Source organism: Drosophila serrata, unplaced genomic scaffold (genome assembly GCF_035046125.1).
Source record: "Drosophila serrata isolate PLE 108 unplaced genomic scaffold, ASM3504612v1 contig_272, whole genome shotgun sequence".
In the NCBI taxonomy this organism is placed as follows: Eukaryota; Metazoa; Arthropoda; class Insecta; order Diptera; family Drosophilidae; genus Drosophila; species Drosophila serrata.
In genome coordinates, this window is record NW_028257170.1 from 2219132 (window position 1) to 2235838 (window position 16707).

Genomic DNA, 16707 nt, shown 5'->3' on the forward strand with positions numbered 1-16707 from the left:
AGTTATGCTACAAGAACTTAAGAATGGTGAAATAAGAAATTTTAACATATAAAAACGGATTAGTTTAGCTTTCCTGGGATATTAATCAGATTTTTATATCTAAATTTAATTAAAATTAGATTTTCGAATTGAAATTGATGCTCTTTTGGCTTAGTTATGGGTTTTTTAAAATTTGACATGTCGAAAAAAATGGAAAATATCGGTAATTATAGATTAGAAAAATGTGAATATTTTATTAATATGTACCAAACAAAGTAAACAATTTTTACAATTAAGTTCGATAAATTTTCGAAGGAAATCTAGAAACGCGAGTAGCACGCGTTTCGCGTGCGCTTAAAACCGCGGAAAACTTGACCCGGCAGGATAAAGTCAAGGAAATTGCCACTCGAAGCAAGCAAATCTCTCGATTAGTTGGTTAATCAACTCAATTGCGGGATTACTCGATTTGGTTTTCCGAGATAACCCCAAGAGTTGCCAAGTGCGAAGGAGGGGGTAGGGGAGAAGGCGTGGGGTAGTGGAATTTTTGATTTATCAATTGTGGAACTCAACTGCCGCTGCCTCCTTTTTATGGGGCCTCTGCCTTATCAAGATGTATTAAGCTCTAATCATAGACGTTGATTTACCAGGCGAAAAATGAAAACACAAGTAAAAAAAAACACTACCTGTTCGAACATGAACCTTATAAATAAGCCATTACCAAGCCCATCGTATATTAGTAATAACAATTGCCATTTATCAACAATTTTGAAATCGCCTCATCAACACCCCGCTCGCTATTTGTTTGATTTGTGTACCCCGATAAGTCCGAATCGGAATCGGAGAGATATATGCCAGAGTGTGTTGGTATGGGGTAGTGATGGAGAGGACCTATGACAAATCTCTGGGCCACAAAATACTCGAGTGGCCAATTGCTTCCGTATCTCAGCGTAACAACTCATATTGTGTCACCAAAAGAGGGCATTGCGAAATTTCGGGCTAACACTTTGTGATTCAATTATAATGAAACTGATATAACATTTATAGGCTTGGTTCCTTATAGACATGCTGTCACCTCTTCAACTTGATTGGAGCCTCCTACCCTCCCGACTGATTATAATTATGAAACATTCTAAATTACTAACCCGCTTGACGCAGGCTAGGTTCTTCCGGTTGGGTCAAGTCATATTTTTTTTGTGACAGGATGTTAGTAATATGTAGATAAATGCACAACGAAAATATCATTAAGTTGATAATGAAATTAGATTTGTAATAGCTGAAAAGGGTTGGCCAGTAATGATTGATGTTTACCAGGAAAACCGCTGTCCATGTATGAAAAGTATTATCAGGGTCCAGCTCTCATTGAAGTCTTGGTTTATCTTTAAAAGAGAGTGAAGAAAACCAAATGGAGTTTAATGAATCTTTTGGTATCGAAGCGGCTTCTTTTTGAGTCATCCCAATCGCCCTACATCACCTTCTCAGCGCTCAGGTGCGCAAGTGAACATAACTCACCACTTGATTTATGCAAATAAGCCACGTTTAATTATGACCATTAGCCACTGTTGAGCGGCTACCGTTTTGAGTCAATATCGCGCGGGGGGAAAGGGTATTGGAGTCCACCACATCCACCCGTGGGGCTTTTAGTCGGTTTGCACTTCGATTTCGCTTTGTTGTGCTCCCGACGCATCGAGGAAACAAAAGAGGGGGTCAGAGACAATGATTCCTGGCTTTAATGAGTTTTATATTGACCCAAGCTATTGACCGAGTTATAACGTCAGGCGGCTAACATCTGTGACTAATATCATACGGAATTTGCGGACAAAGACCATTTAAAAACGGGATTTTCTATGCAGTATCTATCATATATCAAGCCCAAAAATGTATCTTTAAATTTGGATATAAGATTTATAGATACAAAAAGGAGTTTGAAATAAGTTGTGACTTCCGTCTTGAAATAATATATATAATAAATAATTAAATATATTAGTCTGATTTACATATTCTTCAAATGATTATCATTTTTTTAAGCCTATGTTAGTTCCCCTAGTTCCTTACTTTGAAACAAAGTCTCAAACATTATATTTTCAGGATAGATGCTCCTTTAAAGGAAATACCTTGGAGTAATTTTCATAATAAATGATCATCTCTAACTCCAAGGAGTATTATAATTCTTATTTATGAAACTAAAAGGGTATCTGTAGCTTACATTTTCCCCCTTGTCTTGGAAGATCCTCAACATGTGCTAGGGGCTTTAGGTTGTGCAAGAAATCGATGGTCTTAATTTACAACTAATTGTCATATGACCAACTAGTTATGGCAATCAGGCGGACTTAGTTATATGGCCCGCGGTCCCGATACCATATAAACATACGGTTATATATATTAAATCAGTGGGATTTCCATGGCGGCCTGACCATGGCGATAGAGGCGACCACTGTGCGCCGTCTAATTGCATGCTAACTGTACTTAAATATCTTTATAATTGACGCCACAGTGGGGGTGTCGTAAAAAGCACGTACCGCTATGGTCCGCGTAATACTAGTAGGTCTATTTGAGAAGGCCTTAGAGTGGAGACACCGAACCCCAATCACTTCACATCCACATCCAAGCACCACCCGCAATAAATGGTATTTATGTTATTTGTCAAGTTTATCGCACCATTTCTCAGGGGAGAAGTGGGACCTGGGGACCTGGGGGCCTGGTGGGGCCTAATTAAACCATGAGCTTTATCGTCTTGTAAAGATCGAAATTATTGCCACCGTTCGTTCCTGTGGTCTATGCTTCTTTACGACCCTCATTTTCCAACACCAGTAGCCATAGCCCCCCCTATATAATCTTTCATATATTTAATAAAACTACGAATATACATACATATATATGTTCGAAGGGACTATATAGAAGCCTTACAGATTGCTTGTTGTTGACTCCGACTTTTGATTTGTTGATTTTGATAAAAGTTGCTGCATTTATTTGGGTTTACATATAAATATAATTTATTGGGGCTTCGGTTTCAATACCAAAAGACATTTAAAATGAAATGTTCGAATCATTGAGAGTTTGGATTTGAAAAGGATTTGAATTTTATTTATTATAAAAGATATTTGTGTATACTTTGAAATGAGGAAATGTTTATTAAATTTAAAATTGAAGAGAAACACTCACATAAACAACTCTTCTACCCCTTCCGCTTCCATTTAGACCCCTCCCAAAGAGATCTCGAAGCGTTGAAGCCGAGCCACCGCCTAAAGTGATTGTGATTGCAATGCAATGTGGATAGCAACCAACGCCAAACAAAAATCGAGTAAAGCAAAACAGAGGGCATTCGGAAAGCACAGAAGACCGGGCAAACACAAACATCCGATGGGGAGAGGATCCATCGGATCCACTGTACCTCTGGCTGGCGGAGTTCCACTCCATCGGCCAGCCCCATCAAACAGAAGCCAAATGAGCTTGTCGGGAAACGGCCGGAAACACTGACTATGACGCTGACTCTGACTCTGACGATGCTGATGGTGATGGTGACGGTGTCTTCAATCGCCAAGGTCCGCTTGAGCTGCAACTGTAGGGCCGGAGGGCTGATCAAAAGGTCCGCTCGAGCGGATCTTCTGTGGGTCAAGCAAACGCTCCTTAACGCGCCTTAATCCAAAGTGGCTACTGAGTTGCCTCCGCTCAGGCAGCGGCAGCTAAGTCCCACCTGAGCTCCGTCGAGTGCCTTCTGCGTTCTTCTGGACAAACACTTCTGGCTACCGATCTTCGTTTTCCGACCTGTCCCGAGGTCCGGTGGCCATCCGTTCTATCAATCTTCCGCGGCGGGCTGCTGTCAATCTCCTGCGGCAAATAAACTCGAGTGCCTCACATGCAAATAACCAATATTTGCTCTCGGATTATTAAGTGAGCCAGCCATCAGCATCCCATTCCTACGCCCATTGCCAGTTCCCATCGGTGATTCTTCTGCTCCTGCTGTTGCTGCCGGTAGGCTAAGAAGAGGTGGGTTGGCTTGTTAACTGTTTGCTCTGGCTGTTTAATCGCTTTAATGGTTAGGCAATTAAGAGTTCTTCGGAAAACCTCTTCAAATGATAACTAGACACCGACTTGCAGTCAGGAAAAATCACTCATTTTCATCGAATCGTTTGAAATTCTCCGAAAAACTAGTGTCCTGATCTTATAAGATTGTTATTTGTTAAAAAAATGTTTAATCTGAAAAATTACCTCATTCGAACCTTCATTAGACAGTCTTTTAACAGACAGAATTAAAAAACCAGCTATTGGCCGGCAAAATTAAAATAGTAACGTTCTGAATTACCTGTTGTTGTATTGTTCTGCTTTATTCCCTTGGTATTATTTCATGTAAAGCATTTCATGGAAATGTGTGTTCGACTTCTTGACATTTACAATAACATAAATACAAAATCGTTTCGTAAACTTTTTCAAAAACTTTTCCTTTCGCGCCGCCGCCAAGCAGATGGGACATCTGTATATATGTACATTTTCCGCCTGCCATTTGTGTTCGCAACGTGTACAGAGCCGACATTTATGAAATGTCGTTTAAAAAACGTTAAAGACTACTCTGATCACCACATTCGAAATTGGCGGGGCAAACGCGCTTAAAAACTAAATTCAGTTGCGGGTGTTTTGATGGCTCACACACAGGCACATACGCCCGGACCGAGCAGCAACAACAATAACAGCCGTGGGGTTGATATACATGTGTGCGCCTTGTTGTTGTTGGCTGGCCGCAAGGCAGAAGTGTCGCCGTGGCCAAATTGAAGATTGTTCGTGTTTTTTACTCCTTGGAGGCCATGTGTCCCACCAGGTTGCTGGTGATCTTCTCGATCTTCTTCAGGTCCGGCATATTTTCCGCCTTATACTGCACACACTGAAGAATAAAGGAAGGGATTAATGAAAGTGTGCTCCCCGAAAACTGAAAATCACCAAACGAACCTTAACATTGTCGGTCATTTTGAGCAGTATGTGGCCCTTGGAGTGGACGTATTTCATCGTGTAGCGGCAGTTCTGGGGATTCGCCATGTACATGTTCTCAGCGGCGATCTCAAAATCCTCCCAGTTCTTCACAAAAACCATTTTTAATTCGACTAAATATAAATGCAAGTGCAAAGGGAAATTAATAAAAACAACAACAACTGGGCGGCGTGACGTTGAAGCAGTATGACCGTTTACCGATAAATACTAGATAGCTATAACGATACCAATAGCTTTTTGGTTTCTGGAATCGGAATCAGTTCCGATAGTTCGGTAGTGCAAAATATCGATGTTTTGAAAACGATACCCAACCATCGATAGTCTCAATAGTTGCCCCGATGTTTTGTCAGCAAGTTCCAACATTTATTGCAAAAATGCTGTGAAAATCCATATTTATATTACTTTAAATGCTCAATTGTGTGCAACGGATGGCCGCGGGGGCGTGTGCAGTGAAATCCGCGCGAAACGATACCGAAAATGCGTCGAAAAACAAGTGCGAAAAACGATGAAATCTAGTCAACCAAAGTTTGTGAATGGACGGGGAAGAAGAGCTGAGACGAGGCTAAGGCAGCAACAACAAAACGAAAAACGCAAATAAAAGTGACACGCAGGAACAGAAAAATGCAATTTATTTAAATTTATGTACTAGAAATAAGTGATATTTAAATACGACGGTGACACAAACAAGTGAGAAGTGTGTGTGACGACGAAAGTCTATATTGCTCTCTCTCTCTCTCTCACACTCCGTCGCTTTGGTGTTGTTGTTGTTGTTGTTGTTTTGGGGTTGAAAAGGCATCGCCTGCATAACTGTTAACGCGTGACGTACAAACCCAAACAGCAGTCAAGTGCACCTCCACCACCCCTCCCTCACCCATCACCCCCAACCCCAGTGAGCATAAGGAAACCCATTTTAAACCGAGGGTTCCACAAATAAAATACATAATTCATCATGATGGACAACGACGATACCCTGCTCAACAATGGCGGGCCACAGTCCGGAGCGGAGACCGTTTACGGAACGGAGGACAACAACATGGTCATGTCTGAGAAGGTAAGAAGCACACAGCCACAAGTTCTGTCTATTCATAGAGCTTTCCATACAAAAAACTATAATAAGATCATTGTGGGATGATGGTTAATCGTTAGATTTATTTCCCCAATATAGAAGTCTGCGAAAAAGATAAGAAATTTCAATACTGCAAGCTTAAGAATCTTCTTGATCAATCTTACACATTGTGAACATATATTCCAAGATAATTTGTCTGAGAACATCTAAGAAAGTCGTCCCTCTGAAATAATACAATTTTTCTTCTGGAAAAGATATCTACGCTGATTTGTGCGTATAGGGTCTGATTCATCCGGGCAGAGCCCTTAGCTGAGATAACGCACTTAATGTATAAATGTGTGTACAATATGTTCTTGGGCCTTGCTCCTTAACGCCCACAATCAAATCCATTCGCACACAAAAGAAACTGGCACAAACACCAGATAATGAGGCTATAAAAGTGTCCCAAGCGGAAATGTTACAGACAATCGAAGAAACATGCTTTCTTTGCTCTCTTTGCCAGCACTTCTCTCTTTTTCGCACACACGCTTAATTATGTAAAAACGCATCCAACAATTGTTTATTATGCATCAGCTGACTACGCCTGGTCATTGACATTCAAACTGGCGAAAAATAGCTCCCAATAATGAAGAGAAAAAGCGAGGCAAAGGGAGAGAGAGATAGAGAAAATAAGAAGCGGAAGAGGACAAGCAAAAGAGAGTTAAAAAGCCGGGGACCAGAAATCAATAAAGTCAGTCAGTCGAGCCTCAAATTTTATGACCACCGCACGCAATACCCTGCACAGAAACCAAAATTTAGGTGGATTTATCTTCTTATAGAAATAATAATTAAATCCATTAAAAACATCTTATCTTATATATTATTTCAATTAGAAACTTTCGAAATGAGCAAAGAATATTCCATTATTTTCTAAATTGTAATTGCTTAAAGAAGGGTTTCAATAATTATAAAACAACTAGATTTTTTTCCTCTCCATTTATTCCAACATGTGGTATTGATTTTTATAACAATATAACCCAAATTTTCCTTAGTGTAGCCTCCCAATAGCCCACTCTGAGCCTTTGCAGTCTATTTTATTTTTATTTCTCACCCCAATTCTCTGATTGATTTTGCACTTTATAAGCTTCGCCAGTCTTTAATCGGACAGCTATGCAAATTAAAGCAAAGAGACATTGTCGGTGCCTAGGCCCAAGTCCCGTTCCTCCCACAATCTCTTTTCACACTCTCACATATAAGAAGTGGACTATTTCCTGCCCCTTAGCCCCCTAATGAGCTCATCAGGTTCCCCTGCTCCCGGTTCTTAGCGCACATGTTTCGCTGATAAGCTACCTGTTAATTGAGTAATGAGTTCACAGCAATTTAAAGCGGGAAGCATTGTTAACACACCGATGAAAACTTGTTTCTGGGCCCAAGAGCCTCAGAAACCATGTATTTGTGAAACAAGTCTGTCCAAAATGTTTAAATACCTAAGCATGACTCTAGCTCGAGTTGGCCTTATAAGTTGACTCAACCTTGGTCCGGTGACGAGTTGTTCAGAGAAGGGAGTTGGCGTTTATTGCAAATGCCATAAAACCCAAAGAAAACATAGAAAATAATTAGACAAAAATATATATAAATATAAATGCTTACTTTGGAACATTTGGAACTTGGTTATATATATTAATATTATTAAAAATGTCTTAATAGACATAAGTACCTCATAAACCCTTCATTGTTATTTTATAATTTTGTAATCTACACATTTTACGTTATGTTTTCGGTTAATAATTTGGCACTGCATTAACTCATTCATTTTTAAATGCACTTTGGGTTTTATTTCTTCATTTTCAGTTTAACAATTTAATTTACTAAATATTTTATTTTTTACGTGTCCTTCACACCTTGTTTTTGTTCTTTTCTTTCTCTTTCAGAATGAAGAGGTTGTCAGCATCGTGAGTTATCCAAAATTTTTCGTTTGTGGTCTATATAATTTCTGTCCTATACTATATTCGTTGTTATTCACATTACGATATATACAAATGCACGATAAAATAGTTTTATTCATGCCTTGCTTTTGTTTGTTTATTTTTGTTACGTTTTCTACTAACAATTTTAAGGCCAAGAAGGTGTCAGCCTTAACCTTTCTCGGCTTTAATATATTCATTTAAGAGAAAATAATAGTTTTTCTCTCCTTTGTTTATTAACAAAACGCATGACTTACGATTACGGCTGAAGGGGGGCTTATTACCAGAGATTAAAAAACCACATTAGGTCATATTACAAGAGCTTTCCATTCATAAAACAGCGGCCACAAACCGCAATTATGCTAACCGATTTAATTAAGCAGTTAAATGGGAGGAGCTCTCTACTATCTTTACTTCTTACTCTCTCCGTTTCTGTAATTGCATTTGTTGTTTTGCAAATTAAATCTGGGAAGGATCCTATTTAAGAGGTAGAAACTATTGAATACCCTTGAAATAATAATTACCTATAACGTTAAAAACAATCTCAATCGCATGGCGTAACGCATCTAATTCGATGTTTGGTCATTAGTTTTGAAGTTAAATTAGTGGTCTTCCGACATAAATATTTCCTGTGAGATAGAAATAATCATGACAGGAAAGGGTATTCAATGTTATCTTCCTCGTCTCTTGATACTCTACTAATTAATTGCACCTTGTCTTCCTTTTGACTCACGAAATTCAAAGAGAATTAACTGATGCATATCACTGTATTTTTTGTTCTTTTTTGCCATGTGCCACGCCTTTGTTTACAGGTCCAACAACTGGCGGGGAGCATTTATCAGGAGTTCGAGCGTATGATCAATCGGTATGACGAGGATGTGGTGAAGAACCTGATGCCATTGCTGGTGAACGTGCTGGAGTGCCTGGATGCCTCGTATCGTATCAATCAGGAGCAGGATGTGGAAGTGGAGCTGCTGCGAGAGGATAACGAGCAGCTGGTGACACAATATGAGCGGGAAAAGAGTGCCCGCAAACAGTCCGAACAGAAGGTGAGTACAATTAGAATATGGTCAATGGCAAAAAGTAACCATATTCTGTTTCTGATAGCTATTGGAGGCTGAGGACCTGGCTGAGCAGGAGAACAAGGAGCTCGCCACGCGCCTGGAATCGGTGGAGAGCATTGTCCGAATGCTAGAACTGAAGCACAAGAATAGCCTAGAGCATGCCAGTCGGCTGGAAGAGCGGGAGGCGGATCTCAAGAAGGTGAGAACAGCTACGATTATTTTAATCCAACTCTAAGCAATTAAATTGAATTATTTTTGAACATTCGTAGGAGTACAACAAGCTGCACGAACGGTATACGGAGCTGTTTAAAAACCATGTGGACTACATGGAACGCACCAAAATGCTAATGGGCTCGACGCACTCCCAAATGAGTACCGCCTCCGACCGCATGGAGGTGAGTCGAGCCAGACTCAATCCCGTGGCTCGCAGCTCGGGACCCGTTTCCTACGGCTTTGCCTCGCTGGAGAATTCGGTTATGCTGGACACAGAGACCATTTGCAGCGTGGGCAGCCAGTCGGATGACTCGGGGCCACCGTCGTTGCAGAATGAGCTCGATAGCCTAGCCGCTGGAACGGTGGAACGCGGCGCTGCCACTGATGCCCTGCAGCAGCAGCATCAGGGCACCTCCCCCCAAAGCCCCGACAGCAGCCCAATTGTGCCAAATGTGCCCGCAAATGGTATGTGTAGAAATCGCAGGGATCTTATGCCTTTGCTTACTATATATACTTACTATTCAACCGCTCACCGTACTAATTTTATCACTTCTCTTTTGATTTTTGTGTGTTAACTCGACTAAACAAAAACTCCACCACCGAACAACCCAAATCCAAATTCCCATCCCAGTTGGTCGTTCGACCACCAAAAAGGAGCAGCGCTCGGATAACAATCTTTACCAAGAGCTGTCCTTCCAGGACAACGAGGAAAGTGAAGAGAATGAGATTGTCACAGGTGAGGAGTTCTTTGGCCATTTAATTCATCCTTAAGTGCTGTGTTCACAATGAGTTTGAACTAAAATTATAGCTTAGAATGGATATATCCTAAAGGACTTGGTCAATCTATTCTTTTCTCGACCATCACAATGCTAACCATTTGTGTTAATGTTTCAAACAGTACTCAATGCCTTTATTCCTATTTCTTACTTTTATTTTGCCTTTCCGCGCCCGTGAATCCAACAAAACACCAAACATTGACACACTCGTGGAACTGAATTGATCTTGGGCCCACAGGCAGCTGGGTACATCCCGGAGAGTATGCATCCTCAGGTAGGTACCACTCAATCACCACTCAAGACCATCAACAGCAGCCAGAGCAAAGTACACAGTTACAAGAAACTCAGCCACAAACACCATATTATAATTCCTACATATATGGATTCATCTATATAACCTGTAAATACATCAAGTATCATGCAAGATTAGACTGATCGATCGGTCTGATCAAAAACGAGTGTGTTTTAAGGATGATCTTCACTAGTTCTTATATCCTTGTTGTGATATCTGTTGGAAATTATGTGCTCGAAGCATTAGAAAACCTGGAAAATATTTTAATATAGAAAAACAAATAAAAGTTTGTATTGTCATGAGCTCTAATGAAATTTCTCTTTCTTTTATGCCGAATTCTACTACTTGCCCAAAATCCAAAACCATTACGTTTCCTTCCACAAACAAAAAACGAAAAACAAATTCCTCTTGCAAACTACTAAACACAAACCACAAACAACAAAAAATATTTGCATTGTATTTGTACCTTTGAAGCTAACGACAACTATTTTGGTAAGTGTAAAGGGCGCTACGAGTACCCCCCTTAAGTAGCTTCTAACTATTGCAAAAGTAGTTGTAATTCCTCCTATTCCTTTATCATCGTAAGTAGTTATTTCCCAATAACTAAGCCATTCCAATAATTGATTTCCTTTACTTTTATGTTGACTTGGGACATCTTTCAGGAGGTTTTTGCCATATCATTTGGTTGTAGTTTCTTCATTTATCAATATGGGGTGCTACAGAAATAGATATTATTTGGTAATCATTTGAAACTCTTTTATAAACATTATAAAAATAGTATAGTTGTTAGCTATTTCTGTGGCTCCCCTGTTTGTCTGATTTTGCTAGTTTTTAGTTTATTTCTTAGTGAGGTTTCGGTTATTTCTTCTCGTATTTTTTTATGAATGCAAAACAGTATGTGGAGGTTGCCAGCATCTGACATTTCTTTCCAATTTCATTTTCATTATTGTTTACTTGTATTTGTTTGAAATCCTAACACCATAGTTATGAATTCACTTCCATTTTCCCAACGCTTTTAAAGCACCTTTATCAAAGATCTTATAATAATTAGATGATTAAGGTTATACGATTTTAATTTTCAAACTGAATCTGCTTCAAAGATTTATGTTTGTGGTATTGCAAATATATTGACGAATGCATCTTATTTTTATAAGGTCTTTGCGTGTGTCCTTACTTATTCCCTAGTCAATTCTTACCCATTATTAAAGATGATTTTTCCAATCACTTACAGGCATGGGCAAGGAGGTTGAAAATCTCATCATGGAGAACAATGAGCTGCTGGCCACCAAGTGAGTTTTCTCAAAAATAAAATTATTAAGAGATGAATTATATTTATACCTTTCATTTTGAACAGAAATGCACTCAATATTGTCAAGGACGATTTGATTGTAAAAGTGGATGAACTCACCGGAGAGGTGGAAATTGTCCGGGAGGAGCTCAATGCTATGCAACAGTCAAGGACAAAGTTAAGGCAGCGCATCAGCGAGTTGGAAGATGAGCTGAAGAAGGCCAAGGAGCAGGTCAAGCAGCAGAGTGAGTACACCTACATACATGTATAAATCGGAATGGATATTTATGAAACCTCTATATTTTAGACACTGAGCAGGAGGAAAACGATGTACCGCTGGCCCAGCGCAAGAGATTCACCCGAGTGGAGATGGCCATGGTTCTGATGGAGCGCAACCAGTACAAGGAACGACTCATGGAGTTGCAGGAGGCAGTTCGTCTCACGGAAATACTCCGCGCCTCTCGCACTGTGGATAATTTAGACAAGAAGTCGAAGCAGAGCATTTGGAAGTACTTTAGTAATCTTTTTACGTAAGTTTACCGAGGACGCCCCTTCGATATATATTATCTATTCATGTTTTACCCTTTTTATGCGCTCCTATGGACAGCCCCTCCAACCGCCCAACGGAACGCGTTGCGGACGGTCTCGGAGGGGGGCCGATGTTTCGTCACACCGGCGGAGGAAGCCCTGCCCACAGCCACGGATCCCCTAGCCGTGGAAGTGGAAGTGGCGAAAATCGCCTGGCCCTAACCAGCGGCCAGCCGCCGGTGCATCCAGCCAGCGCCGGTCTGGCAAATGCCCTCGTCATGCCAAAGGACTATGCCGAGGAAGGCAGCTCGGAGCGGATAAGTGCGAGAAGAAGGGAACAGTACCGTCAGCTGCGCGCCCACGTTCAAAAGGAGGACGGTCGCCTGCACGCCTACGGCTGGAGTTTGCCTATCAACAAGGCCAGCCAGGAGGCGAATCCGAGCCGGCATTCTGGAGGTGTCCCAGTTCCCGTCTACTGTAATCCCTTGGCGGAAGCCTCGCCCCATATGAAGGTGTTCTGTGCGGCAGGCGTGAATCTCCACGGCGGTTTCACCAAGGACGGCCAGTCGCTAATACCCGCCAACTCACCATATGCCCCCAAGTCGACGCTCAAGATCACCGAGATCACCAGTCCCACGGCCGAGCAGAGCGTGGAGGCTCTGGACAGACAGATGGCCCGGGCCAGTCTGGAGACTCTGGAGCCGGAGACGCAGCTCAGCTCGTTTGTGTGGATATGCACGAGCACGCATGCGGCCAGTACGGTCAGTGTGGTGGATGCCAATCAGTCGGCCACCGTTCTAGATGCCTTTCCCATCTGCTCCTCGCATCTGCTCTGCATTGCCTCCGTCCAGGGAGCAATGGAGAGCGACTATGCGCTGCTGGAGCAGTCGGAGGTGGTCAAGGCGGGTGAGATGCTGCAGCGTCCCGGCGAGGGTGCGGAGTTGCTCGGCAAAGTGGAGTTTGTGCGAGTCAAACCGAAGTCTGAAGACGAACAGAACAGCAATGCCAAGCAGCAGCAGGAGGATGAAGAGGCCAAGGAGGCTACGGAAAAGTCCAACGAGCAGTTGCCTGCGGTGAGTGCCGAGGAGCCGCTGGGCAATGTGGAGGCCATCAAGATTCGTCAGGCATTGCCAGGCGCTCCTCAGAGACTCGCGAACGCAGATGGCAGCCATCCAGCGAACAATAATAACAACACGAGCAGCAGCAACAGCAGTGCTCTCTTCGCCACTAAATCGCTGAATCCCATCCTTGGCACCAAGGAACGCGACGAGCCGTCTATGAGTTCGGTGGGTCCCACAATGTGGCTGGGCGCCCAAGACGGCTGGCTGTACGTGCACAGCAGCGTGGGAAGGTGGCACGAGTGCTTGCACCGGGTTCTCCTGCCGGACGCTGTTCTAGCAATTGTGCATGTGGAGGCGAGGGTTGTTGTGGCGCTAGCCAATGCCCAGCTGGCCGTGTTCCGCCGCCAGACAGACGGCCAATGGGATCTGAATAGCTATCACCTGGTGACGCTCGGTGATCGCAACCATTCGATACGTTGCCTCTGTGTGGCCGGCGAGCGCATTTGGGCGGCGCACCGCAACAAGATCTTCATCGTTGACCCCGTATCGCTCAACATTGTGCACTCGCTGGACGCTCATCCGCGCAAGGAGAGCCAAGTGCGTCAAATGGCTGCCACCGGAGCAGGTGTATGGGTCTCCATCAGGTATGTTAGCTTAGTTATGGTTATCCCCGTGTGTATTCCCCAATTCTTTGTTTGCCTCCCCAGATTGGACTCCACTCTGCGGCTGTATAACACGCACACGTTCGAGCACAAGCAGGACGTGGATATTGAGCCCTATGTATCTAAGATGCTCGGCACCGGGAAGCTGGGCTTCAGCTTCGTCCGCATCACCGCCCTAATGGTGTCCTGCAACAGGCTGTGGATCGGCACCAGCAATGGCGTCATCATTTCGGTGCCGCTGGCCGAGGTGCAGCAAAAGACGTCATGTGAGTTTTTGTTTCGTGTTTTATCTATGGAAATGGTTTTTATAATAATTGCTTTTGCAGCTGATCCCAATGGCCAGATGCCGCTATGCTGCATGGCCAACGCTCAACTCTCCTTCCACGGCCACCGGGACGCGGTCAAGTTCTTTGTGTCTGTGCCGATGCTGCAGCAACCGAGCATGAACGGCGGCCTGACCTTCAGCAACAAGCGGCCCGATATGCTGGTCATGTGCGGCGGCGAGGGCTACATTGATTTTCGCATAAGTAAGTGGACACCACCGAGTGAACCAGACCCGGCGGCGAAGCTCTAAGAGCCGTGTGTATAACCATTCCATATTCCTCCATCCCATCTGCAGGACATGATAAGTTCGATGCTAGCGATAATGCAGCGCACTTGATAGTTTGGAAAGTCGATACGTAAGCTTATGATTTATTTCTTTATTTCGATTTTATTTTGTTTTTGCATTGCTCTTTTAATTTTGCCTAATTCGCCGAATGCTTTGTTCCTATATTGTTACTGTCCCCCAGTTTAATTTGTGTTTTGTTTTGCCTTTAATGCGACTTAATTGTTTGATTTCTGCCCTCTGTAGAACCTTCAATCTGTAGCGCAGGATGGTATCCGTATCCCAAACGGGGATTGTGCAGCATTTGCCTCACCAGTGGCCTGGCCGCTAAGAGCAGGTTTAAGCAAGTCCCTCTTTTTATTTGATTCGTGTTTTTCTTTATTGTTCTCAAACTGCACCAGTCTTTGTCCATCTTAAAATGTGTGTGGAGGGTGTAAGACTGTTTTAAATACGAAACAAACACTCTTGGTTGTCCTGAGCACAAGCACACTGTCTCTCCGCACAGTTCCCATTGGTGTACCTTGTCCTTTTGTCTAAGAACACCTTAATGCAAGGAATTGGTTATAATTTACACTGTAAATAAAAAAAGGTTTAAAGAAGGGGTAAACTAAGCTTACAAAAACGAGCTCACCTCCAAAAGAATTATGTTTTAAGAATGAAATTGATTACAAGGTCCCTTGAGGATTTATGATTCAGATTTAAAGATTATTTTATTTCCTGCTTAACTGCTTTAGTTATCTCACACCATAACCCGGTTTGGTCTTAATACCTACATATGTACACATATCTTTTAACTAAATTAATTTTTCTAAAAAATATATTTAATATTGTATTATTCCCAAATGTTTAAATACTTCTTAATTTTATATAATTTAAAAAGTTAAAGACCTAAACAAACTACCACAGAAAGTGCTTAACTAATTTTTTGTTCATAATAACAATTAATTTGTTTTAATTATATTCACATGAAAAGACTTCCCAACTGTATTGTGCCCTGTAAGATCTCTGTAAATGATCGAATCCTAAGTAACCTCGTAGCCTTGCATCACAGCACTGACTAACCCATCTATCAGATAGGTTATATTTGTATTAAATGTTGTAAAACAATGAATGCTTACTTACTTTTATGGTACACTTACAGATGATAACGACATGGAGAACAGTATTCAACTGGAACCAAATCAAACGATCGAAAATCGAGGCGATAAGAGTTACTTGATTGTGTGGCATGTTAGTCAACGTTAAAATCCATTCTTTGGTTTAAGTGCAAATTCATATATACATATTTATAACAGTTGTATGAATTCGTATATATTCAAAGCGTATAACCTTATAGAAACACACCCTTGCAGGCTAGCAAATGAATTACCTTAAACTTTAGTATATTTACCTTAACAACTACCTTAAAAACTACCTACATGATGACAAAATAATGGGTTCTATTAACGTAATTTAGTTAAAAAACAGAACTTTCTGGCCGCGTGTTTCGTATACTGCTTCAATTAAACCAAAAAAGAAAAGAAAAGGGAAAAGAAACAAGCAAAGTTATTTTTGTCAGTGATAGCCGGCTAAAAATATTACAAGAAATATATTTAATACATCAATTGTGTACTAAGATTTAAATTTGTAAATTTTATGCGCGCTCTGCTGGCAGCAAGTTATGTATTTTGCATAGACACAAAACACCACATATACATATATACATATATAAAATATAAATATCTAATTACGATTATAGAAAAGTGCGCCTTTTCAATGGAACTTCTGCGTGATTCTTTGTCCAAATATGTAGTAGAATCTTAATTTTCTTGCAACAATTATCTATTATTTTTTTGTAAAGCGCGACCATGAGCAGTTTATGTTTAGTTATATTCTGTTAAATAATTTTAAACCTTAGTTGACAAATTTACATGCCCTAACTTTGATTGTTATTAATTTGTTTGTAAGATTATGTTTAGAAATAAAACGGAAACTGACCAAAAAATCATTTAAACTTGTGAAACGGACTTCTGTTGGCGCCAGGCAAGTGATATTTATGTTTTTGCATATTATTATGTAGCATACTAACGAGAAAAAGTTTATAAAATACGTGTACGCATTGGCTAGAGCTTGAATTGAGAAATTATATAACGATAAAGTAACATAAATATGTATTGTAAATAAAGACCGATCCATTCATAAAATATTACACAGAAGGAGTTGCCTTTTAATGTTTTTATTTTGTTTAAATTAAGGTGTAATAAATCAAGAG

At 41.3% G+C, this 16707-nt stretch overlaps 2 protein-coding genes across 16 annotated transcripts; one reads left to right on the plus strand and one right to left on the minus strand.

The window, feature by feature from the left end:
* Positions 1 to 4275: 4275 nt before the first annotated feature.
* Srp9 (signal recognition particle 9) lies at positions 4276 to 5376 on the minus strand. Its single transcript, XM_020959044.2, has 2 exons — positions 4918 to 5376; positions 4276 to 4852 (listed from the first exon to the last, which is right to left on the minus strand). The coding sequence occupies exons 1-2, from the start codon at positions 5056 to 5058 to the stop codon at positions 4760 to 4762; spliced, it is 234 nt and encodes a 77-aa protein (XP_020814703.2). The 5' UTR covers positions 5059 to 5376; the 3' UTR covers positions 4276 to 4759.
* syd (JNK-interacting protein syd) lies at positions 5248 to 16651 on the plus strand. Of its 15 annotated transcripts, none has more exons than XR_015271968.1 (17): positions 5555 to 6007; positions 7933 to 7953; positions 8778 to 9014; positions 9073 to 9228; positions 9299 to 9707; positions 9874 to 9978; positions 10257 to 10292; positions 10785 to 10802; positions 11542 to 11599; positions 11665 to 11843; positions 11906 to 12128; positions 12206 to 13831; positions 13895 to 14115; positions 14176 to 14376; positions 14469 to 14529; positions 14703 to 14799; positions 15598 to 16651. XR_015271968.1 is itself a non-coding variant. In XM_086834013.1 (16 exons), the coding sequence occupies exons 1-16, from the start codon at positions 5906 to 5908 to the stop codon at positions 15599 to 15601; spliced, it is 3657 nt and encodes a 1218-aa protein (XP_086690139.1). In that variant the 5' UTR covers positions 5555 to 5905; the 3' UTR covers positions 15602 to 16651. The 15 variants fall into 15 exon arrangements, 8 of the variants coding, with proteins under 8 accessions (XP_086690138.1, XP_086690143.1, XP_086690140.1 ...); XR_015271969.1 differs by having other exon boundaries at positions 14703 to 14793; XR_015271971.1 differs by lacking the exon at positions 10785 to 10802 and having other exon boundaries at positions 5276 to 6007.
* The last annotated feature ends 56 nt before the right edge of the window (positions 16652 to 16707 follow it).

Coding starts and splice junctions, on each gene's coding strand:
- Srp9 (XM_020959044.2), bottom strand. CDS start 5,058: ATGGTTTTTGTGAAGAACTGGGAGGATTTTGAGATCGCCGCTGAGAAC. Junction 4,853..4,917: donor AAATGACCGACAATGTTAAG/GTTCGTTTGGTG, acceptor TTTATTCTTCAG/TGTGTGCAGTATAAGGCGGA.
- syd (XM_086834010.1), top strand. CDS start 5,906: ATGATGGACAACGACGATACCCTGCTCAACAATGGCGGGCCACAGTCC. Junction 7,954..8,777: donor ATGAAGAGGTTGTCAGCATC/GTGAGTTATCCA, acceptor CTTTGTTTACAG/GTCCAACAACTGGCGGGGAG. Junction 9,015..9,072: donor GCAAACAGTCCGAACAGAAG/GTGAGTACAATT, acceptor TGTTTCTGATAG/CTATTGGAGGCTGAGGACCT.